The sequence below is a fragment of the Poeciliopsis prolifica genome, unplaced genomic scaffold, assembly GCF_027474105.1.
Source record: "Poeciliopsis prolifica strain line A6 unplaced genomic scaffold, Auburn_PproV2 SCAFFOLD017, whole genome shotgun sequence".
Taxonomy (NCBI): Eukaryota; Metazoa; Chordata; class Actinopteri; order Cyprinodontiformes; family Poeciliidae; genus Poeciliopsis; species Poeciliopsis prolifica.
Window position 1 is genome coordinate 11,290,414 of NW_026562392.1, and position 24,659 is coordinate 11,315,072.

General features: G+C 38.8%; 5 protein-coding genes and 2 pseudogenes across 5 annotated transcripts; all 7 read left to right on the forward strand.

Annotated features, from left to right (window-relative positions):
• The first annotated feature begins 1,104 nt into the window (after positions 1 to 1,104).
• Positions 1,105 to 7,967, forward strand: LOC129367723 (heat shock cognate 71 kDa protein-like; annotated as a pseudogene).
• A 787-nt stretch (positions 7,968 to 8,754) lies between these two features.
• LOC129367728 (chymotrypsin-like protease CTRL-1) lies at positions 8,755 to 10,620 on the forward strand (annotated as a pseudogene).
• A 1,583-nt stretch (positions 10,621 to 12,203) lies between these two features.
• On the forward strand, positions 12,204 to 13,524 carry LOC129367725 (heat shock cognate 71 kDa protein-like). The gene is made up of 3 exons (XM_055042361.1): positions 12,204 to 12,439; positions 12,528 to 12,760; positions 12,949 to 13,524. The coding sequence occupies exons 1-3, from the start codon at positions 12,262 to 12,264 to the stop codon at positions 13,213 to 13,215; spliced, it is 678 nt and encodes a 225-aa protein (XP_054898336.1). The 5' UTR covers positions 12,204 to 12,261; the 3' UTR covers positions 13,216 to 13,524.
• Positions 13,525 to 14,990: 1,466 nt separating this feature from the next.
• On the forward strand, positions 14,991 to 16,869 carry LOC129367724 (chymotrypsin-like protease CTRL-1). The gene is made up of 7 exons (XM_055042360.1): positions 14,991 to 15,104; positions 15,303 to 15,406; positions 15,511 to 15,590; positions 15,679 to 15,760; positions 15,891 to 16,071; positions 16,200 to 16,330; positions 16,640 to 16,869. The coding sequence occupies exons 1-7, from the start codon at positions 15,059 to 15,061 to the stop codon at positions 16,799 to 16,801; spliced, it is 786 nt and encodes a 261-aa protein (XP_054898335.1). The 5' UTR covers positions 14,991 to 15,058; the 3' UTR covers positions 16,802 to 16,869.
• Positions 16,870 to 18,464: 1,595 nt separating this feature from the next.
• On the forward strand, positions 18,465 to 20,363 carry LOC129367726 (heat shock cognate 71 kDa protein-like). Its single transcript, XM_055042362.1, has 3 exons — positions 18,465 to 18,688; positions 18,777 to 19,009; positions 19,198 to 20,363. Exons 1-3 carry the CDS (start codon positions 18,511 to 18,513, stop codon positions 19,426 to 19,428), a joined length of 642 nt encoding a protein of 213 aa, XP_054898337.1. The 5' UTR covers positions 18,465 to 18,510; the 3' UTR covers positions 19,429 to 20,363.
• An 839-nt stretch (positions 20,364 to 21,202) lies between these two features.
• On the forward strand, positions 21,203 to 21,979 carry LOC129367711 (chymotrypsinogen B-like; the record flags this gene model as incomplete). The annotated part of the gene is made up of 4 exons (XM_055042342.1): positions 21,203 to 21,312; positions 21,510 to 21,613; positions 21,718 to 21,797; positions 21,886 to 21,979. Coding segments are annotated over exons 1-4 (324 nt in total), but the record flags the coding sequence as incomplete, so codon positions are not given.
• A 103-nt stretch (positions 21,980 to 22,082) lies between these two features.
• LOC129367712 (chymotrypsin-like protease CTRL-1) lies at positions 22,083 to 23,068 on the forward strand. Its single transcript, XM_055042344.1, has 3 exons — positions 22,083 to 22,272; positions 22,398 to 22,528; positions 22,839 to 23,068. Exons 1-3 carry the CDS (start codon positions 22,083 to 22,085, stop codon positions 22,998 to 23,000), a joined length of 483 nt encoding a protein of 160 aa, XP_054898319.1. The 3' UTR covers positions 23,001 to 23,068.
• Positions 23,069 to 24,659: the final 1,591 nt, after the last annotated feature.

Sequence of the window (24,659 nt, forward strand, 5' to 3'; positions counted from 1 at the left end):
CTGTACCAACAGCTGCTGTCTGAAAAAAAAAAAAAAAAAAAAAAGTAGCTATATTTAAAGCCAGATGGTGAATGTGTTGGAGAGGCCAGTGCAGCGAGAATAGACCATGTAGTAACAGGAAAGTGAAATACACACCCACTGCGCCTTACAGAGGGAGTCTTGCAGAAGTACTTGCACTCCTCGAACTTTTCCGCATTTTGTCACGTTGCAACCTTGATGTGTTTTAGTTTGGTTTCTTTTACGCTAGAGGCCAACACAAAGTCAAGTCAACAAAATATAACTAGCTGCAAACAAAAATTTAAGAGTCACAATTGTGAGTATTCAGTCCTTTTCACAAGCAAATGTGTATTATAACTACTCCTCAATTAAAAAAACAAAACAGATTGAGTGTACTTTAAGTATATAACTGCTGATCCTATAAAGCCTCAATTATTTGTTGATGAACTTTAGTGAACAAGCAACTCTATGAAGACAAAGGAATGAATCAGACAGAGCAGGTTGTGGCAAAATTTATTGGATAATCTCATCCAGCTACAGGTGCCCAAAATCCTAACACATGAATCTTTCTGCAAATATTCTGGTGGAGGAGTCATGCTGTGGGGTTAAAAACAGGGCGATTCTAGAGGAAAACATGTTTGAGACTGCAAACCACATGAGGCCATGGTGGAGGTTCATTTTTAGCAGGACAATGAGACAAAACCGAGATCCATGTTTACAAAAAATGTTTTACATGAAACCATATTACTCAATGGCTTAGTAAAAGAGAAAACTTTAATTTGCAATGCTGTGTATCATTCACTTAATGGCTTGCACGTTGCAATAAGGCATGTGAATAACGTTAGTCTTCTTGAGAAATGCTTCTTTTTAATATTTCCTATATTGTCGTCTAACAGTTAAGTCATTGCAACTTTTCAAAGTTCCACATATTTACCTCTTCCCTGTTTTAATTTTGTTTAGTTAGAAAATTAGTGCCGAGATAATAATAGCCAGCTTTCATTCAAGGAAATCTTGCCAGTGAGCAGAAACACAGGTCTAGAACTTTCCTTGGTGGAGTCACCTGACACCTCCAGTGGGCTCTGCCTGCACCAGGCCTAATAAAAACAGGAGGGACAGGACACTCATCCGCTGCCCGCCAGGAGAAGAAGGGAGTGCTGCAGAGGAGCGCAGACAGTGGTGTTTAAAAAAAGGCATCACTTTAATTCAGAAAACTATCACTTCCCGAGCATCTAACTTCACAAGGTAACTGAATATACAGGAAGCATCGCTCTTCTGGCCTCGCTTTATAATCTTATCTGTTTGGAAAGTCTGCATACAATGTAAGAGGTACTGACATGTTTGAGGTTTGTATGGGCTCTATCAAATGATGACATGACACATGAAACCAAAATCAATGCAGTAAAACTGCAAAGCTGTTCAACCAAAGTCTGAGTAATTTTCATGGCTAAGTGATTTTGTCTGTGGTGTGTGTAAGCCATTATGTCAGCACTTTTTTCTTTCCCGTGTTGCTCTGTTTCTAAGTCAATAAAAGTTTTTTTTTTTTTTTTTTTTACAAAAGGAAGGTGTCAGGCCTGGCAGTAAGTCAATTGGAGCTGCTTTTCCACTGAAACATTGTGACATTTTCCTGTTCTAAAAATGGTTCTCAGTTGGGCGAGTGCAGCTCCCAAGAGCTTCTGCCTCTCAGGGGCTTCGTTAGATTTCTTCTCTAATCAATTATCTGTCTTTGCAACAAAGCCACAATTTTCTTTATAGCTGATCTACAGCTGACCTGAGTCAGGCCTTTGCTGTGGCAGGTTGAAATGTGTGACTACATCACTGCCTGTTTTTAAATTACTAATTAATTTCTTCACCCTAGCCTTTGACACTACTTGACATATTGATTTGAGTTTCTACTTATTCTATAAGCCTTTTATGCATGGCTGGTAATATTTTAAACATACTTTCTATTTTTGTATTCTATATTTGTGTCTTTATTTTGGCATTTTAAGATTTAATTTTTTTTAATGTATCCTGTTCAGCAATTTGGTTCTTCTGGAGATTTAAAGTTCTTTCTTAATAAAGCTAGTGAAAATTGACTAGATTGGATATAAGACCTTTAGCAAGCCTGTAAAATTACATTTGAAAGACATTTAGTTTCTTGTGGATGCACAGAGTTCTAAGTGATATTACAACAAGTTATGAGGCTTAAGCAGAAAGACATATGAAGACATTGGTGTGATAAACACCGTTTGCTCTGATTTGAGATTGAACTGCAAATGTAAATGTGCTGAGACACTAAAAGTCTTTTGTTTGTCTTTTGAAGATGTCTAAAGGACCAGCAGTAGGCATTGATCTGGGTACCACTTATTCATGTGTGGGTATCTTCCAGCATGGCAAAGTGGAGATCATTGCCAATGACCAAGGGAACAGAACCACACCAAGTTATGTGGCCTTCACAGACACAGAGAGGCTCATTGGAGATGCTGCCAAGAATCAGGTGGCCATGAATCCAGCCAACACCGTATTTGGTAAAAACACTGCCAGACTGCACTGTCAGCAACAACAAAACAAAATAGGATTTCACTTCTTCTTCTTCTGTTTCATTTCAAATTTTTTTAACCATCAATTCACATTAAAATGCAAAATCTATGTACACACAGTGAAACTTTCTTTTCATTGTCGCTGAATTCACGACAGATGCTAAGCGTCTGATTGGTCGCAAGTTTGATGACGCTGTGGTGCAATCGGACATGAAACACTGGCCCTTCAAGGTTATAAATGATTCCTCAAAACCAAAGATGGAGGTTGAATATAAGGGGGAGATCAAGTCTTTCTACCCTGAGGAAATTTCCTCCATGGTTCTCACCAAAATGAAAGAGATTTCTGAAGCTTATCTTGGCAAGGTACGCTGCTTGGACTGCTCTTACCACAGAACAATCCATTTCCAGCACCAAGACTTATAATGAGACATGTATTTTCATTAACTGAAATTATTTCCATCATTTCAGCCTGTGAACAATGCAGTTATCACAGTTCCTGCTTACTTCAATGATTCCCAGCGTCAAGCCACCAAAGATGCTGGTACCATCTCTGGCCTCAATGTGCTTCGCATTATCAATGAACCCACAGCCGCAGCCATTGCATATGGCTTGGACAAAAAGGTCATCATCAGTCTGATGGCTAAAATTATAACTTCTTGCTTTTATGTTGCTTTTACCATTTTCTTCTATTTATTTTAGGTTGGAGGTGAGCGCAATGTTCTCATATTTGACCTCGGTGGCGGTACTTTTGACGTGTCAGTCTTAACAATTGAGGATGGCATCTTTGAGGTTAAGGCCACAGCAGGGGACACCCACTTGGGTGGGGAGGACTTTGACAACCGCATGGTCAACCACTTTATTGCCGAGTTCAAGCGCAAGTTCAAAAAGGACATCATCAACAACAAGGGGCCGTACGCCGTCTGCGTACAGCTTGTGAGCGGGCTAAGCGTACCCTCTCCAGCAGCACCCAGGCCAGCATTGAGATCGACTCACTCTACGAGGGAACAGACTTCTACACTTCCATCACCAGGGCTCGCTTTGAAGAACTCAACGCGGACCTGTTCCGAGGAACTCTCGAACCTGTGGAGAAGGCCTTGCGGGACGCCAAGATGGATAAAAGCCAGATCCATGATATTGTCCTAGTGGGCGGCTCCACGCGTATTCCGAAGATCCAAAAGCTTTTGCAGGACTTCTTTAACGGCCGTGACTTGAACAAGAGCATCAACCCAGATGAGGCAGTTGCGTATGGGGCGGGTAAGTCTCCACAGAATTTACTCCTGTCTGCCTAGAAAAAGGTGAAAATAAAAACTATCCTGTAATAAGGATGTCATTATTTGGAAACCCACAGCTGTACAGGCTGCCATCCTGGCTGGTGATAAGTCTGAGAATGTGCAGGACCTGCTCCTGCTGGACGTCACACCCCTGTCCCTGGGAATTGAAACGGCTGGAGGAGTGATGACGGTCCTTATCAAAAGGAACACAACTATTCCAACTAAACAAACCCAAACCTTCACCACCTACTCAGATAACCAACCCGGTGTCCTCATTCAGGTAGCACAATCTGCAAATAAAGGTTCACACCTCTTGCTATTGGGTGACTTAAAATAAGGGTTTTAAAATCATTCAATTATAAATATGAAACTAAATATTTAATTAGCAAGTGTTAAGAATTAAAAAGAGGAATAACTTGATTTAGCTCATTAATTCATTCCTCTTTTTCCCAAATTCTTGTGTTTCAATATATGGGCAGTGAGAAAGAGCAATCATACGACGTCAGACTTCAGATATCCAGAGTTTTATCCAGAGAAAATCAATGCAAAAAGAATGTTACAATAAGTCCAAGACATGACAAAACAGAAACAATTAACCGAGTAAAAAGGGAAATAAAAACACAAACAAAAGATGCATCTTTTGGGAAACTCTCACTCAGCACAAAGAGATTCGGACTTCTGCTGTAAAACAAAGCATTTTATAAGAATGTGTATTCCCTTCATTTAAATATATGCATTAGGAGGTGTCTTTCTCCTTTGTGAGGGATGTCTTAAATGTTAATTTTATTACCTCTGAGACCTACTGAAACACCCAGATCTTCTCGTACCAGCCTCCTTTAGGCAATCTGATTTATAGCGTGGGTCTGGAATGTTATCTCTGCCTCAAAATGATTCAACAAGAAACCAATTGGTGTTTTTAAACAAACTTGCACAAAATCTATTGCTTAATACTAACTATAAGTTTGAATCTAAAACTAACTAATTAAACACATGCTTTTTAATGCTTAAAGAAATATATTAATATGTTTGATTATATGTTGTAACGGACTTCTATAGTTTTTAATGTTTGTCTGAACTCTTCAACCCTGAGTAAAGAATTTATTGCCCTAAAATGCAATAAATTGGGAGGAAGGTTAAGGAGGTTAAGGCCACAGCCTTAACCTCCTTAACCCAGGAGGTTAAGGCCACAGCCTTAACCTCCTGGGTTAAGGAGGTTAAGGCCACAGCCTTAACCTCCCTCCCAATTACCTTAACCTTAACCTCTGGGGCCTTAACCAGCAGAGGTCAAGGCCCCTGTCTGAAATGCTCCTTAGGGAGTATAAGACTGCTTTCTGATTAGAAATGTATGTAAGTTCAGAGAGTCACCAGTTGTCTTAGTTTGGAGTTGTATCTAAGTTTATCTTAACGTAAAAGTTAGCCTGTGTACTATTGTGCTAATTTAAAATTCTATTTCAACACAAGCTAAATATTGTTTTGCTGTGTCATGTTTGCCAATTAAATATTTATCTCCAATTTGAATATTCAGTTTAGAATGTAAAACTATTTAGCGGCAACCTATATATTTGGAAATAACATGGTGGAAATATAAATTAATATAAATGAAGCTCCAATGTTTTTCATTTATGACATATAAGTAACCCAAATTATTGATTATTATTTTACAGTTTTGACTGTGTAACTTTACAAATGGTACCCCACAGAACTATGAAAAGTTATTTACCTCCCCTCACAAATTTCTGCTGTTTCTGCCTTTTTCTCTGCATCAGATCAGGCGAATGGGTAAATAAAATCCATGTTTCAACCGGTGAGTTTATTAAAAAGGGAAATAAAAAACCTATCCAAACCCACCCAGCCCTCTGTCAAAAGTAAGAGTTGAATTAGGTAATTAAATTATTAACTATATTAAAAATATAGTTGTATACTTACATGTAGTAAAAAATAATCCAAACCACACCAGGAACTCGACCTATGAATCGACTGAAATAGATTTTAGTGTCCAAGTGAAAGCCCAGAGTCCAGCCCAATTGAAATGATGAAGCTTGACCCCCAAAACTGCATTATGAATTCATTTGTGTTAACTTTGATATTAAAATTACTTTATTTGAAGAACTCTAGGGTGGAAAAACAGCAAGAACAGGATGAATCTGTAAGAAGATAAACACGTTTTTAATTGCACTGTGCCTCAGGGTTGAACGTGTTCACTGATCCAATAAACATCAATGCCTTGTTTTAGGTTTACGAAGGGGAAAGAGCCATGACCAAAGATAATAATATCTTGGGGAAATTTGAATTGACTGGTATTCCGCCTGCTCCCAGAGGAGTCCCTCAGATCGAAGTGACCTTTGACATTGATGCCAACGGCATTCTCAATGTGTCTGCAGTGGACAAAAGCACCGGAAAGGAGAACAAGATCACCATCACTAATGACAAAGGTTGGAGCACATATTACAGGGCAAAGATTGTTCATCAGAGAAGGTTTTAAAGTGACTGACGCAAGCTTTATGTTTCATTCTTCCTCAGGTCGACTGAGCAAGGAACACATTGAGCGCATGGTGCAAGAAGCAGAACAGTTCAGATCTGAAGATGAAGCCCAGAGAGACAAGATCACTGCCAAAAATTCTCTTGAGTCTCTGGCCTTCAACATGAAGAGCACAGTGGAGGACGAGAAGCTCCAAGAAAAGATCAGTCCTGAGGACAAAAAGACCATCACAGATAAGTGTAACGAAGTAATCGCCTGGCTGGACAGGAACCAGGTAAGATATCCGTAAATTAAAAATGCTTTCATCATTATCCGAGAACAAGAGCTTCATGTTTGAAAAAGTTGTGAAATCACAGATGTTTAGCAGAGAAACTGTGATAGACATTTTTCCAGTTCCTTATTGTGTTTTTACTTTTATAGCTCTTACACAACAATTATCTGCTTCTTTGTTTTTTTACATAGACAGCTGAGAAGGAAGAGTATGAGCACCAACAGAAAGAGCTGGAGAAAATTTGCAACCCAATAATCTCTAAGCTGTACCAGGGGGGAATGCCAGGAGGAATGCCAGGAGGAATGTCGGGAGGAATGCCTGGAGGAATGCCAGGAGGAATGCCAGGAGGAATGCCAGGAGGAATGCCAGGAGGCTTCCCTGGCGGAGCCGGAGCTGGTTCTTCCTCTGGCCCAACCATTGAGGAAGTCGACTAAATATGAGCAATAAGCACAACAGTTACTTATCTTAGCTTGATTACATGTACTGGCTGTTCAAACCATGCATTTTGTGGCAAATGGGCACACCATAAAAATTCAACTTATATTTGCTCTACAGCATTACTCTTAGTGTAATGAGCTATTGCTGAAATAGCAACAGGCTCCTTCTTGCCAGAAAGAGTCTGGGTCTCTGAACTTTGTCCCTTTCAGACATAATTGCAAATCTTTATAGAGATGTTTTAGAGGCCAGCACAAATACGTTTGTACACACCTGTGAAGTAAATAGTAAAGTATGTATGGTTCTCAACACTTTTGGCAAATGTGAAGCAGACCCCTGAATTAAAGTTTGCCCAACCATATTTCAATGCAAGAGCTTTTTTGTGATATCACTATTCAAGCTTTGTAAATTCAGAGACATTTCAGATTTTTTTCAGAAGAGCTCAAGCTTGGCTCCATTGGATGGACAGTCTTTGTAAACAACATATTCTAATTCTAATCAGAAGAAAATCACAATCACAATTAAATTTGACCTATTCCATTCAGACACATGTGCTTTCATTTAAACCGCTCCATTTTCAGCTCTGTATGTATGTTTCTGGTCATCGTCTTGCTGTAAAGTGACCTTCAACCCCAGTTTTAAATTTTACAGGAGTCCTTCCAACATTGCCTTGTATTTAAGAACACAATCCATCAACTCTGTCCACTTTCCAATCCCTACAAAGAAAAGCCTCCCCGCTGCACAAACTTACCACCAGCATCACCATAAGGCAAAAGGTTGAATTTTTGGTCTGATGTGACCAGAGTACCTTCTACCACATATTGAACTTGTTGCAAATTGCACAGACAACTGAGAAAAAATGTTCACTTTTGAATAGTCAAACATTTCAGACAGTCATTCAGATGAGTTAAACAGTGAGACAAAACATGTTTAAAGCTGGTGGCATTTCTGCTGTCAAAGGCTAAACTCTTGCAATAAACATCTACGCATCTTTATCCCTGACTGTCTGCTGTGTTCATTGACCTTCATTATGCCGTTTGTGTTGTTAAACAAACCTCTGAGAAATTCATACAGCTGCATTTATACTAAGCTCAAATCACTTGGGTAGAGTGTGTTTACTAATTAGTTTCAGTGGATTTGGTTGAACCCCAGTCCAACCAATCTGCATGCCACACTTTGCTTTTTTTCAGATTTTGATGTTGGAAGAAGATTAGGTATTTCCTCCTTCCTTGACAATTGTGTGTCATTAAAGGCAAAACTGCAGTGAAATGAACTCAGGCTTGAGGTGTGTTCAGTCTTCAGCGTTTGATTGTATAAATCATTAAGGTTTACTTTAAATAACTCTCCAACATAGTAATAGGTTAATGACAAGGCATGCAATATGGCAACTATATTACCAATCTGACAGACTCTTCCTTAAATATAACCACATTTTGATCAGCATAATTTTAATGTGTATCAACTTACCTCACAGGAAATGCAAGAAAAGGTGTTAAAAACAGCTCCTGAGTAGGAGAAGTAAGAGTTTATCAACAGAATGTGTTGTCTGTTCTTCATGCATGCATCAAGCTTCACTTACTGAATCATTTTTAATAGCAACAGCAAAGGAAAACCATGTTGGTGCTTCTTCCAACTCAAATAATTTTTTTCTAATTCAAGTGTGACCTTAGATTTTTGAAGATGCTTATTGGCAGGTGATGTTTGCTCATGCGGGGTCTGGTGAAACATTGATGCGGTTTGTACTAATGGCTGCCCACAAAAGTCAGGGTCATTCATGTTGGACGCAGCTATAAATGCTTGTGTAGCACAAAGTTACCAGATAGGGTAGACTTGTTGAGCCACAGTTATGTTCTTGCTTGTTAGTTTTGCCCTGGTGGCTTCCACACTGGGTGAGTGTTCATTTCATGCTTTCATCTCCAGGCAAACCATAAAAGAATTGCAGTAAAAACATTGCCTAAGAATTATTGACATTTCACATTTTAATTGGATTGTGACTACATATGCACTGATTACACTGTAATGTAACTGAGCATAGCCATTGCAATTAGGAACAAGAATGATGTTGGATTTAATCTTTGGGCCTCAGGGTGTGGAGTGCCTACTATTAAGCCCAAGGTGAGTGGATACAACAAGATTATTAATGGCGAGAATGCAGTGTCCGGTTCCTGGCCCTGGCAAGTTTCTCTTCAGGTAGGTCGCTCAGTCTTCTGAAATTCTCCAGTTCTGTTGAATCATGCAAAAACAAAAACCTCAGGCAAAGAAAATCTCTTGAAGAGACAGTGTTCCAAACTTAGGACAAAAGCGGTTTTCACTTCTGTGGGGGATCACTGATCAACAAGGACTGGGTTGTCACAGCTGCTCATTGCCAAGTGTGGTAAGTCGCTGCATGTGTCCCATTGAAAACATTTGAAAAAGAGTTTACTAAAAGTAAATAATTAATAAGATGGCGTTTCATTTTGGTAGGCCGTCAGACCACCGTGTGATCCTGGGTGAGCACGATAGGCTGTCCAACAGCGAGCCCATTCAGATCAGGACCATTTCTAAGGTAAGGACAATCATTCAAAAAAAAAAAAAAAAAAATCTGTTTTCTAAAACATGAGCTTTTTATCTGTGTGACAGATATTTCAACTTTTTAAAAAAATAATTTGACATTTCTTCACCTCTATGTACAGGTCATCACCCACCCTTCCTTCAACTCAATAACCATTAACTTTGACATCCAACTTCTGAAGCTCTCCTCCCCAGCAGAGTTCGACTCCCGCGTGTCTCAGTGTGCTTGGTCTCCTCCAGGAGCAGAATCCCCTCTGGAACCAAATGTGTCACCACTGGATGGGGGAGGACAGCAACATCCTGTGAGTGAGCCTCTTTACATGTCTAATCAGGATTGTTTTACAAGCATCAAAGCTGGAAAATCTTATATTAAAAAAAGCCCTGTAATGGATTTTGGAGTGGTTGTGTTTTTTTTTTTTCTGTCTTCTCAGTCTTTGGTCGTTCCTGCAGCAGACCGCTCTGCCTGTGCAGCACTGCTCAGTGCAGAATTTTCTGGGGTGAAAGAATGATCACTGATGCCATGTTCTGTGCTGGTGGTTCTAAATTGACTTCCTGCAAGGTAATGTGCAATTCAATGGTTAAAAACATACAAGCTTAAAATGACTACCGAATAATATGTTTTCAAAATACATTTGTAATGTGTGAAATGTGACATTAAATATGCTCTTTTAAAAACTTTGTGAAAAATCCTCTTTAAATGTGAGTGTGATTGTGTATATCATCTGAGTCACCAACTGTCCTATTGCTACATTTTTCCTGTTTTGAAAATCAGCCTGCACAGAGCTCACAGAAGGCAGAACACCGATAGTGTATGAATGCAAGTTCATCCATCTTAAGTTAATCTTGCAAACTATTTGCCTTGTTTCAGGGTGACTCTGGTGGCCCACTGGTGTGTGAAAGCAAAGGTGTGTGGTCTCTTGTGGGTACTGTGTCTTGGGGCATCTTCGACTGCAATGTGTACAGCCCAGCAGTGTATGTCAACATGGCCTACGTGCGCAGCTGGATCGACCAGACCCTTGCTAAAAACTAATCAGAAAAACACTAATGGAAACATGTGTTTTCTCAAGAAATAAGCAATAAAATCTTGAAGACTTTGAAGAGTTGCTTGTGTCATGTTCTTAAATAAGATGTGTATGCATGCATGGTGTGTGTTTGTGTGGCCTTGAATTGGATGCGTTGTAACGACCATTTTCCTAAACTCATGCTACGTTGTGGGGACTGACTGGTTATGGATAAGGTTCAGGACTAAAGTGTGAATTGAGTTCACACTGGTTATGGTTAGATTTAGCATAAGTGTTAGAATAACCTACAAAAATGAAATGAAAATGAATGGAGGCCACTGCAAAGTCCTTGTGAAAGTAGAAAAACGTGTGTGCGTGGGTGCGTGTCTTTGCGTGTTCATGTGTGTGTATCTGTGTGCATATGTGCAATTTCAGAATATATATTGACATGAGGTCAACAAAAACTTCTGATGGTAAAGGAAAAACCACAATGTCTTCAATTTAATTTAAGCTTTAAAGGTTTGAAAACATTTAGTTTTAAGATAAGTAAGTATAGAAATTTTTTTTCACGGATCCAGAGATAAAATCAAAATATGCATAATGCTCTTAGCAGTAGATGTGTTTTTAGGAACTTGTGATCATTGGTAATGAAGTCAGCAAAAGCATTTGTAAATTAGAATGTGATCCAGATAAATCCAGTATACCAATAGTACCATTGTTAAAGCTCCAACTACTTAAAATAAACACAGCGTAATCATTCCTGTTGCACAACACACATATGGTCTTTCAGATATGTTATCTGATGTGGTGACTCTGGTGACCCTCTGGTGTGCTTTCACACACCTAAAGCTTTGTGTGTCTCTCCAGTGAGTTTGAACGTCTCCATAAGTGTCAGTCAGTCGCCCATAGTAAGATCTACAACACTAATGGGTACAATAAAGTTTTGCTAAATATTGTTTTGCTGTGTCATGTTTGCCAATTAAATATTTATCTCCAATTTGAATATTTAGTTTAGAATGTAAAACTATTTAGCGGCAACCTATATATTTGGAAATAACATGGTGGAAATATAAATTAATATAAATGAAGCTCCAATGTTTTCATTTATGACATATAAGTAACCCAAATTATTGATTATTATTTTACAGTTTTGACTGTGTAACTTTACAAATGGTACCCCACAGTACTAGGAAAAGTTATTTACCTCCCCTCACAACTTTCTGCTGTTTCTGCCTTTTTCTCTGCATCAGATCAGGCGAATGGGTAAATAAAATCCATGTTTCAACCGGTGAGTTTATTAAAAAGGGAAATAAAAAACCTATCCAAACCCACCCAGCCCCTCTGTCAAAAGTAAGAGTTGAATTAGGTAATTAAATTATTAACTATATTAAAAATATAGTTGTATACTTACATGTAGTAAAAAATAATCCAAACCACACCAGGAACTCGACCTATGAATCGACTGAAATAGATTTTAGTGTCCAAGTGAAAGCCCAGAGTCCAGCCCAATTGAAATGATGAAGCTTGACCCCCAAAACTGCATTATGAATTCATTTGTGTTAACTTTGATACTAAAATTACTTTATTTGAAGAACTCTAGGGTGGAAAACAGCAAGAACAGGATGAATCTGTAAGAAGATAAACACGTTTTTAATTGCACTGTGCCTCAGGGTTGAACGTGTTCACTGATCCAATAAACATCAATGCCTTGTTTTAGGTTTACGAAGGGGAAAGAGCCATGACCAAAGATAATAATATCTTGGGGAAATTTGAATTGACTGGTATTCCGCCTGCTCCCAGAGGAGTCCCTCAGATCGAAGTGACCTTTGACATTGATGCCAACGGCATTCTCAATGTGTCTGCAGTGGACAAAAGCACCGGAAAGGAGAACAAGATCACCATCACTAATGACAAAGGTTGGAGCACATATTACAGGGCAAAGATTGTTCATCAGAGAAGGTTTTAAAGTGACTGACGCAAGCTTTATGTTTCATTCTTCCTCAGGTCGACTGAGCAAGGAAGACATTGAGCGCATGGTGCAAGAAGCAGAACAGTTCAGATCTGAAGATGAAGCCCAGAGAGACAAGATCACTGCCAAAAATTCTCTTGAGTCTCTGGCCTTCAACATGAAGAGCACAGTGGAGGACGAGAAGCTCCAAGAAAAGATCAGTCCTGAGGACAAAAAGACCATCACAGATAAGTGTAACGAAGTAATCGCCTGGCTGGACAGGAACCAGGTAAGATATCCGTAAATTAAAAATGCTTTCATCATTATCCGAGAACAAGAGCTTCATGTTTGAAAAAGTTGTGAAATCACAGATGTTTAGCAGAGAAACTGTGATAGACATTTTTCCAGTTCCTTATTGTGTTTTTACTTTTATAGCTCTTACACAACAATTATCTGCTTCTTTGTTTTTTTACATAGACAGCTGAGAAGGAAGAGTATGAGCACCAACAGAAAGAGCTGGAGAAAATTTGCAACCCAATAATCTCTAAGCTGTACCAGGGGGGAATGCCAGGAGGAATGCCAGGAGGAATGTCGGGAGGAATGCCAGGAGGAATGCCAGGAGGAATGTCGGGAGGAATGCCAGGAGGAATGCCAGGAGGAATGCCAGGAGGAATGCCAGGAGGCTTCCCTGGCGGAGCCGGAGCTGGTTCTTCCTCTGGCCCAACCATTGAGGAAGTCGACTAAATATGAGCAATAAGCACAACAGTTACTTATCTTAGCTTGATTACATGTACTGGCTGTTCAAACCATGCATTTGTGGCAAATGGGCACACCATAAAAATTCAACTTATATTTGCTCTACAGCATTACTCTTAGTGTAATGAGCTATTGCTGAAATAGCAACAGGCTCCTTCTTGCCAGAAAGAGTCTGGGTCTCTGAACTTTGTCCCTTTCAGTCATAATTGCAAATCTTTATAGAGATGTTTTAGAGGCCAGCACAAATACGTTTGTACACACCTGTGAAGTAAATAGTAAAGTATGTATGGTTCTCAACACTTTGGCAAATGTGAAGCAGACCCCTGAATTAAAGTTTGCCCAACCATATTTCAATGCAAGAACTTTTTTGTGATATCACTATTCAAGCTTTGTAAATTCAGAGACATTTCAGATTTTTTTCAGAAGAGCTCAAGCTTGGCTCCATTGGATGGACAGTCTTTGTAAACAACATATTCTAATTCTAATCAGAAGAAAATCACAATCACAATTAAATTTGACCTATTCCATTCAGACATGTGCTTTCATTTAAACCGCTCCATTTTCAGCTCTGTATGTATGTTTCTGGTCATCGTCTTGCTGTAAATGACCTTCAACCCCAGTTTTAAATTTTACAGGAGTTCTTCCAACATTGCCTTGTATTTAAGAACACAATCCATCAACTCTGTCCACTTTCCAATCCCTACAAAGAAAAGCCTCCCCGCTGCACAAACTTACCACCAGCATCACCATAAGGCAAAAGGTTGAATTTTTGGTCTGATGTGACCAGAGTACCTTCTACCACATATTGAACTTGTTGCAAATTGCACAGACAACTGAGAAAAAATGTTCACTTTTGAATAGTCAAACATTTCAGACAGTCATTCAGATGAGTTAAACAGTGAGACAAAACATGTTTAAAGCTGGTGGCATTTCTGCTGTCAAAGGCTAAACTCTTGCAATAAACATCTACGCATCTTTATCCCTGACTGTCTGCTGTGTTCATTGACCTTCATTATGCCGTTTGTGTTGTTAAACAAACCTCTGAGAAATTCATACAGCTGCATTTATACTAAGCTCAAATCACTTGGGTAGAGTGTGTTTACTAATTAGTTTCAGTGGATTTGGTTGAACCCCAGTCCAACCAATCTGCATGCCACACTTTGCTTTTTTTCAGATTTTGATGTTGGAAAAAGATTAGGTATTTCCTCCTTCCTATTGACAATTGTGTGTCATTAAAGGCAAAACTGCAGTGAAATGAACTCAGGCTTGAGGTGTGTTCAGTCTTCAGCGTTTGATTGTATAAATCATTAAGGTTTACTTTAAATAACTCTCCAACATAGTAATAGGTTAATGACAAGGCATGCAATATGGCAACTATATTACCAATCTGACAGACTCTTCCTTAAATATAACCACATTTTGATCAGCATAATTTTAATGTGTATCAACTTACCTCACAGGAAATGCAAGAAAAGGTGTTAAAACAGCTCCTGAGTAGGAGAAGTAAGAGTTTATCAACAGAATGTGTTGTCTGTTCTTCATGCATGCATCAAGCTTCACTTACTGAATCATTTTTAATAGCAACAGCAAAGGAAAACCATGTTGGTGCTTCTTCCAACTCAAATAATTTTTTTCTAATTCAAGTGTGACCTTAGATTGTTGAAGATGCTTATCGGCAGGTGGTGTTTGCTCATGCGGGGTCTGGTGAAACATTGATGCGGTTTGTACTAATGGCTGCCCACAAAAGTCAGGGTCATTCATGTTGGACGCAGCTATAAATGCTTGTGTAGCACAAAGTTACCAGATAAGGTAGACTTGTTGAGCCACAGTTATGTTCTTGCTTGTTAGTTGTTTTGCCCTGGTGGCTTCCACACTGGGTGAGTGTTCATTTCATGCTTTCATCTCCAGGCAAACCATAAAAGAATTGCAGTAAAAAACATTGCCTAAGAATTATTGACATTTCACATTTTAATTGGATTGTGACTACATATGCACTGATTACACTGTAATGTAACTGAGCATAGCCATTGCAATTAGGAACAAGAATGATGTTGGATTTAATCTTTGGGCCTCAGGGTGTGGAGTGCCTACTATTAAGCCCAAGGTGAGTGGATACAACAAGATTATTAATGGCGAGAATGCAGTGTCCGGTTCCTGGCCCTGGCAAGTTTCTCTTCAGGTAGGTCGCTCAGTCTTCTGAAATTCTCCAGTTCTGTTGAATCATGCAAAAACAAAAACCTCAGGCAAAGAAAATCTCTTGAAGAGACAGTGTTCCAAACTTAGGACAAAAGCGGGTTTCACTTCTGTGGGGGATCACTGATCAACAAGGACTGGGTTGTCACAGCTGCTCATTGCCAAGTGTGGTAAGTTGCTGCATGTGTCCCATTGAAAACATTTGAAAAGAGTTTACTAAAAGTAAATAATTAATAAGATGGCGTTTCATTTTGGTAGGCCGTCAGACCACCGTGTGATCCTGGGTGAGCACGATAGGCTGTCCAACAGCGAGCCCATTCAGATCAGGACCATTTCTAAGGTAAGGACAATCATTCAAAAAAAAAAAAAAAAAAAAAATCTGTTTTCTAAAACATGAGCTTTTTATCTGTGTGACAGATATTTCAACTTTTTTAAAAAATAATTTGACATTTCTTCACCTCTATGTACAGGTCATCACCCACCCTTCCTTCAGCTCAAAAACCATTAACTTTGACATCCAACTTCTGAAGCTCTCCTCCCCAGCAGAGTTCGACTCCCGCGTGTCTCCAGTGTGCTTGGTCTCCTCCAGGAGCAGAATCCCCTCTGGAACCAAATGTGTCACCACTGGATGGGGCATGACAGCAACATCCTGTGAGTGAGCCACTTTACATGTCTAATCAGGATTGTTTTACAAGCATCAAAGCTGGAAAATCTTATATTAAAAAAAGCCCTGTAATGGATTTGGAGTGGTTGTGTTTTTTTTTTTTCTGTCTTCTCAGTCTTTGGTCGTTTCCTGCAGCAGACCGCTCTGCCTGTGCTCAGCACTGCTCAGTGCAGAATGTTCTGGGGTGACAGTACGATCACTGATGCCATGTTCTGTGCTGGTGGTTCTAAATTGACTTCCTGCATGGTAATGTGCAATTCAATGGTTAAAAACATACAAGCTTAAAATGACTACTGAATAATATGTTTTCAAAATACATTTGTAATGTGTGAAATGTGACATTAAATATGCTCTTTTAAAAACTTTGTGAAAAATCCTCTTTAAATGTGAGTGTGATTGTGTATATCATCTGAGTCACCAACTGTCCTATTGCTACATTTTTTCCTGTTTTGAAAATCAGCCTGCACAGAGCTCACAGAAGGCAGAACACGATAGTGTATGAATGCAAGTTCATCCATCTTAAGTTAATCTTGCAAACTATTTGCCTTGTTTCAGGGTGACTCTGGTGGCCCACTGGTGTGTGAAAGCAAAGGTGTGTGGTCTCTTGTGGGTACTGTGTCTTGGGGCTCCTTCGACTGCAATGTGTACAGCCCAGTAGTGTATGTCAACATGGCCTACCTGCGCAGCTGGATCGACCAGACCCTTGCTAAAAACTAATCAGAAAAGCACTAATGGAAACATGTGTTTTCTCAAGAAATAAGCAATAAAATCTTGAAGACTTTGAAGACTTGCTTGTGTCATGTTCTTAAATAAGATGTGTATGCATGCATGGTGTGTGTTTGTGTGGCCTTGAATTTGATGCGTTGTAACGACCATTTTCCTAACTCATGCTACGTTGTGGGGACTGACTGGTTATGGATAAGGTTCAGGACTAAAGTGTGAATTGAGTTCACACTGGTTATGGTTAGATTTAGCATAAGTGTTAGAATAACCTACAAAAATGAATGAAAATGAATGGAGGCCACTGCAAAGTCCTTGTGAAAGTAGAAAAACGTGTATGTACGTGGGTGCGTGTGTTTGCGTGTTCATGTGTGTGTATCTGTGTGCATATGTGCAATTTCAGAATATATATTGACATGAGGTCAACAAAAACTTCTGATGGTAAAGGAAAAACCACAATGTCTTCAATTTAATTTAAGCTTTAAAGGTTTGAAAACATTTAGTTTTAAGATAAGTAAGTATAGAAATTTTTTTTTCACGGATCCAGAGATAAAAACAAAATATGCATAATGCTCTTAGCAGTAGATGTGTTTTTAGGAACTTGTGATCATTGGTAATGAAGTCAGCAAAAGCATTTGTAAAATTAGAATGTGATCCAGATAAATCCAGTATATCAATAGTACCATTGTTAAAGCTCCAACTACTTAAAATAAACACAGCGTAATCATTCCTGTTGCACAACACACATATGGTCTTTCAGATATGTTATCTGATGTGGTGACTCTGGTGACCCTCTGGTGTGCTTTCACACACCTAAAGCTTTGTGTGTCTCTCCAGTGAGTTTGAACGTCTCCATAAGTGTCAGTCAGTCGCCCATAGTAAGATCTACAACGACTAATGGGTACAATAAAGTTTTGATAAATATTGTTTTGCTGTGTCATGTTTGCCAATTAAATATTTATCTCCAATTTGAATATTTAGTTTAGAATGTAAAACTATTTAGCGGCAACCTATATATTTGGAAATAACATGGTGGAAATATAAATTAATATAAATGAAGCTCCAATGTTTTTCATTTATGACATATAAGTAACCCAAATTATTGATTATTATTTTACAGTTTTGACTGTGTAACTTTACAAATGGTACCCCACAGTACTATGAAAAGTTATTTACCTCCCCTCACAACTTTCTGCTGTTTCTGTCTTTTCTCTGCATCAGATCATGCGAATGGGTAAATAAAATCCATGTTTCAACCGGTGAGTTTATTAAAAAGGGAAATAAAAAACCTATCCAAACCCACCCAGCCCTCTGTCAAAAGTAAGAGTTGAATTAGGTAATTAAATTATTAACTATATTAAAAATATAGTTGTATACTTACATGTAGTAAAAAATAATCCAAACCACACCAGGAACTCGACCTATGAATCGACTGAAATAGATTTTAGTGTCCAAGTGAAAGCCCAGAGTCCAGCCCAATTGAAATGATGAAGCTTGACCCCAAAACTGCATTATGAATTCATTTGTGTTAACTTTGATACTAAAATTACTTTATTTGAAGAACTCTAGGGTGGAAAAACAGCAAGAAGGATGAATCTGTAAGAAGATAAACACGTTTTTAATTGCACTGTGCCTCAGGGTTGAACGTGTTCACTGATCCAATAAACATCAATGCCTTGTTTTAGGTTTACGAAGGGGAAAGAGCCATGACCAAAGATAATAATATCTTGGGGAAATTTGAATTGACTGGTATTCCGCCTGCTCCCAGAGGAGTCCCTCAGATCGAAGTGACCTTTGACATTGATGCCAACGGCATTCTCAATGTGTCTGCAGTGGACAAAAGCACCGGAAAGGAGAACAAGATCACCATCACTAATGACAAAGGTTGGAGCACATATTACAGGGCAAAGATTGTTCATCAGAGAAGGTTTTAAAGTGACTGACGCAAGCTTTATGTTTCATTCTTCCTCAGGTCGACTGAGCAAGGAAGACATTGAGCGCATGGTGCAAGAAGCAGAACAGTTCAGATCTGAAGATGAAGCCCAGAGAGACAAGATCACTGCCAAAAATTCTCTTGAGTCTCTGGCCTTCAACATGAAGAGCACAGTGGAGGACGAGAAGCTCCAAGAAAAGATCAGTCCTGAGGACAAAAAGACCATCACAGATAAGTGTAACGAAGTAATCGCCTGGCTGGACAGGAACCAGGTAAGATATCCGTAAATTAAAAATGCTTTCATCATTATCCGAGAACAAGAGCTTCATGTTTGAAAAAGTTGTGAAATCACAGATGTTTAGCAGAGAAACTGTGATAGACATTTTTCCAGTTCCTTATTGTGTTTTTACTTTTATAGCTCTTACACAACAATTATCTGCTTCTTTGTTTTTTTACATAGACAGCTGAGAAGGAAGAGTATGAGCACCAACAGAAAGAGCTGGAGAAAATTTGCAACCCAATAATCTCTAAGCTGTACCAGGGGGGAATGCCAGGAGGAATGTCGGAGGAATGCCTGGGAGGAATGCCAGGAGGAATGCCAGGAGGAATGCCAGGAGGAATGCCAGGAGGCTTCCCTGGCGGAGCCGGAGCTGGTTCTTCCTCTGGCCCAACCATTGAGGAAGTCGACTAAATATGAGCAATAAGCACAACAGTTACTTATCTTAGCTTGATTACATGTACTGGCTGTTCAAACCATGCATTTTGTGGCAAATGGGCACACCATAAAAATTCAACTTATATTTGCTCTACAGCATTACTCTTAGTGTAATGAGCTATTGCTGAAATAGCAACAGGCTCCTTCTTGCCAGAAAGAGTCTGGGTCTCTGAACTTTGTCCCTTTCAGACATAATTGCAAATCTTTATAGAGATGTTTTAGAGGCCAGCACAAATACGTTTGTACACACCTGTGAAGTAAATAGTAAAGTATGTATGGTTCTCAACACTTTTGGCAAATGTGAAGCAGACCCCTGAATTAAAGTTTGCCCAACCATATTTCAATGCAAGAGCTTTTTGTGATATCACTATTCAAGCTTTGTAAATTCAGAGACATTTCAGATTTTTTTCAGAAGAGCTCAAGCTTGGCTCCATTGGATGGACAGTCTTTGTAAACAACATATTCTAATTCTAATCAGAAGAAAATCACAATCACAATTAAATTTGACCTATTCCATTCAGACACATGTGCTTTCATTTGAACCGCTCCATTTTCAGCTCTGTATGTATGTTTCTGGTCATCGTCTTGCTGTAAAGTGACCTTCAACCCCAGTTTTAAATTTTACAGGAGTCCTTCCAACATTGCCTTGTATTTAAGAACACAATCCATCAACTCTGTCCACTTTCCAATCCCTACAAAGAAAAGCCTCCCCGCTGCACAAACTTACCACCAGCATCACCATAAGGCAAAAGGTTGAATTTTTGGTCTGATGTGACCAGAGTACCTTCTACCACATATTGAACTTGTTGCAAATTGCACAGACAACTGAGAAAAAATGTTCACTTTTGAATAGTCAAACATTTCAGACAGTCATTCAGATGAGTTAAACAGTGAGACAAAACATGTTTAAAGCTGGTTTTCTGCTGTCAAAGGCTAAACTCTTGCAATAAACATCTACGCATCTTTATCCCTGACTGTCTGCTGTGTTCATTGACCTTCATTATGCCGTTTGTGTTGTTAAACAAACCTCTGAGAAATTCATACAGCTGCATTTATACTAGCTCAAATCACTTGGGTTGTGTTACTAATTAGTTTCAGTGGATTTGGTTGAACCCCAGTCCAACCAATCTGCATGCCACACTTTGCTTTTTTTCAGATTTTGATGTTGGAAAAAGATTAGGTATTTCCTCCTTCCTATTGACAATTGTGTGTCATTAAAGGCAAAACTGCAGTGAAATGAACTCAGGCTTGAGGTGTGTTCAGTCTTCAGCGTTTGATTGTATAAATCATTAAGGTTTACTTTAAATAACTCTCCAACATAGTAATAGGTTAATGACAAGGCATGCAATATGGCAACTATATTACCAATCTGACAGACTCTTCCTTAAATATAACCACATTTTGATCAGCATAATTTTAATGTGTATCAACTTACCTCACAGGAAATGCAAGAAAAGGTGTTAAAAACAGCTCCTGAGTAGGAGAAGTAAGAGTTTATCAACAGAATGTGTTGTCTGTTCTTCATGCATGCATCAAGCTTCACTTACTGAATCATTTTTAATAGCAACAGCAAAGGAAAACCATGTTGGTGCTTCTTCCAACTCAAATAATTTTTTTCTAATTCAAGTGTGACCTTAGATTTTTGAAGATGCTTATTGGCAGGTGGTGTTTGCTCATGCGGGGTCTGGTGAAACATTGATGGGGTTTGTACTAATGGCTGCCCACAAAAGTCAGGGTCATTCATGTTGGACGCAGCTATAAATGCTTGTGTAGCACAAAGTTACCAGATAGGGTAGACTTGTTGAGCCACAGTTATGTTCTTGCTTGTTAGTTGTTTTGCCCTGGTGGCTTCCACACTGGGTGAGTGTTCATTTCATGCTTTCATCTCCAGGCAAACCATAAAAGAATTGCAGTAAAAACATTGCCTAAGAATTATTGACATTTCACATTTTAATTGGATTGTGACTACATATGCACTGATTACACTGTAATGTAACTGAGCATAGCCATTGCAATTAGGAACAAGAATGATGTTGGATTTAATCTTTGGGCCTCAGGGTGTGGAGTGCCTACTATTAAGCCCAAGGTGAGTGGATACAACAAGATTATTAATGGCGAGAATGCAGTGTCCGGTTCCTGGCCCTGGCATGTTTCTCTTCAGGTAGGTCGCTCAGTCTTCTGAAATTCTCCAGTTCTGTTGAATCATGCAAAAACAAAATCCTCAGGCAAAGAAAATCTCTTGAAGAGACATTGTTCCAAACTTAGGACAAAAAAGGGTTTCACTTCTGTGGGGGATCACTGATCAACAAGGACTGGGTTGTCACAGCTGCTCATTGCCAAGTGTGGTAAGTCGCTGCATGTGTCCCATTGAAAACATTTGAAAAGAGTTTACTAAAAGTAAATAATTAATAAGATGGCGTTTCATTTTGGTAGGCTGCCAGACCACCGTGTGATCCTGGGTGAGCACGATAGGCTGTCCAACAGCGAGCCCATTCAGATCAGGACCATTTCTAAGGTAAGGACAATCATTCAAAAAAAAAAAAAAATCTGTTTTCTAAAACATGAGCTTTTTATCTGTGTGACAGATATTTCAACTTTTTTTAAAAATAATTTGACATTTCTTCACCTCTATGTACATCATCACCCACCCTTCCTACAACTTTGTAGGCTATAACTTTGACATCCAACTTCTGAAGCTCTCCTCCCCAGCAGAGTTCAACTCCCGCGTGTCTCCAGTGTGCTTGGTCTCCTCCAGGAGCAGAATCACCTCTGGAACCAAATGTGTCACCACTGGATGGGGCATGACAGCAACATCCTGTGGTTGAGCCTCTTTACATGTCTAATCAGGATTGTTTTACAAGCATCAAAGCTGGAAAATCTTATATTAAAAAAAGCCCTGTAATGGATTTGGAGTGGTTGTGTTTTTTTTTTTTCTGTCTTCTCAGTCAGTGCTCGTTACCTGCACCAGTCCGCTCTGCCTGTGCTCAGCGCTGCTCAGTGCAGAATTTTCTGGGGTGACAGTACGATCACTGATGCCATGTTCTGTGCTGGTGGTTCTAAAATGTCTTCCTGCAAGGTAATGTGCAATTCAATGGTTAAAAACATACAAGCTTAAAATGACTACTGAATAATATGTTTTCAAAATACATTTGTAATGTGTGAAATGTGAAATTAAATATGCTCTTTTAAAAACTTTGTGAAAAATCCTCTTTAAATGTGAGTGTGATTGTGTATATCATAAGAGTCACCAACTGTCCTATTGCTACATTTTTTCCTGTTTTGAAAATCAGCCTGCACAGAGCTCACAGAAGGCAGAACACAGATAGTGTATGAATGCAAGTTCATCCATCTTAAGTTAATCTTGCAAACTATTTGCCTTGTTTCAGGGTGACTCTGGTGGCCCACTGGTGTGTGAAAGCAAAGGTGTGTGGTCTCTTGTGGGTACTGTGTCTTGGGGCACCATCGACTGCAATGTGTACAGCCCAGGAGTGTATGTCAACATGGCCTACGTGCGCAGCTGGATCGACCAGACCCTTACTGAAAACTAATCAGAAAAACACTAATGGAAACATGTGTTTTCTCAAGAAATAAGCAATAAAATCTTGAAGACTTTGAAGAGTTGCTTGTGTCATGTTCTTAAATAAGATGTGTATGCATGGTGTGTGTTTGTGTGGCCTTGAATTTGATGCGTTGTAACGACCATTTTCCTAACTCATGCTACGTTGTGGGGACTGACTGGTTATGGATAAGGTTCAGGACTAAAGTGTGAATTGAGTTCACACTGGTTATGGTTAGATTTAGCATAAGTGTTAGAATAACCTACAAAAATGAATGAAAATGAATGGAGGCCACTGCAAAGTCCTTGTGAAAGTAGAAAAACGTGTATGTGCGTGGGTGCGTGTGTTTGCGTGTTCATGTGTGTGTATCTGTGTGCATATGTGCAATTTCAGAATATATATTGACATGAGGTCAACAAAAACTTCTGATGGTAAAGGAAAAACCACAATGTCTTCAATTTAATTTAAGCTTTAAAGGTTTGAAAACATTTAGTTTTAAGATAAGTAAGTATAGAAATTTTTTTTTCACGGATCCAGAGATAAAAACAAAATATGCATAATGCTCTTAGCAGTAGATGTGTTTTTAGGAACTTGTGATCATTGGTAATGAAGTCAGCAAAAGCATTTGTAAAATTAGAATGTGATCCAGATAAATCCAGTATACCAATAGTACCGTTGTTAAAGCTCCAACTACTTAAAATAAACACAGCGTAATCATTCTGTTGCACAACACACATATGGTCTTTCAGATATGTTATCTGATGTGGTGACTCTGGTGACCCTCTGGTGTGCTTTCACACACCTAAAGCTTTGTGTGTCTCTCCAGTGAGTTTGAACGTCTCCATAAGTGTCAGTCAGTCGCCCATAGTAAGATCTACAACGACTAATGGGTACAATAAAGTTTTGATAAATATTGTTTTGCTGTGTCATGTTTGCCAATTAAATATTTATCTCCAATTTGAATATTTAGTTTAGAATGTAAAACTATTTAGCGGCAACCTATATATTTGGAAATAACATGGTGGAAATATAAATTAATATAAATGAAGCTCCAATGTTTTTCATTTATGACATATAAGTAACCCAAATTATTGATTATTATTTTACAGTTTTGACTGTGTAACTTTACAAATGGTACCCCACAGTACTATGAAAAGTTATTTACCTCCCCTCACAACTTTCTGCTGTTTCTGCCTTTTTCTCTGCATCAGATCAGGCGAATGGGTAAATAAAATCCATGTTTCAACCGGTGAGTTTATTAAAAAGGGAAATAAAAAACCTATCCAAACCCACCCCTCTGTCAAAAGTAAGAGTTGAATTAGGTAATTAAATTATTAACTATATTAAAAATATAGTTGTATACTTACATGTAGTAAAAAATAATCCAAACCACACCAGGAACTCGACCTATGAATCGACTGAAATAGATTTTAGTGTCCAAGTGAAATGATGAAGCTTGACCCCCAAAACTGCATTATGAATTCATTTGTGTTAACTTTGATATTAAAATTACTTTATTTGAAGAACTCTAGGGTGGAAAAACAGCAAGAACAGGATGAATCTGTAAGAAGATAAACACGTTTTTAATTGCACTGTGCCTCAGGGTTGAACGTGTTCACTGATCCAATAAACATCATACCTTGTTTTAGG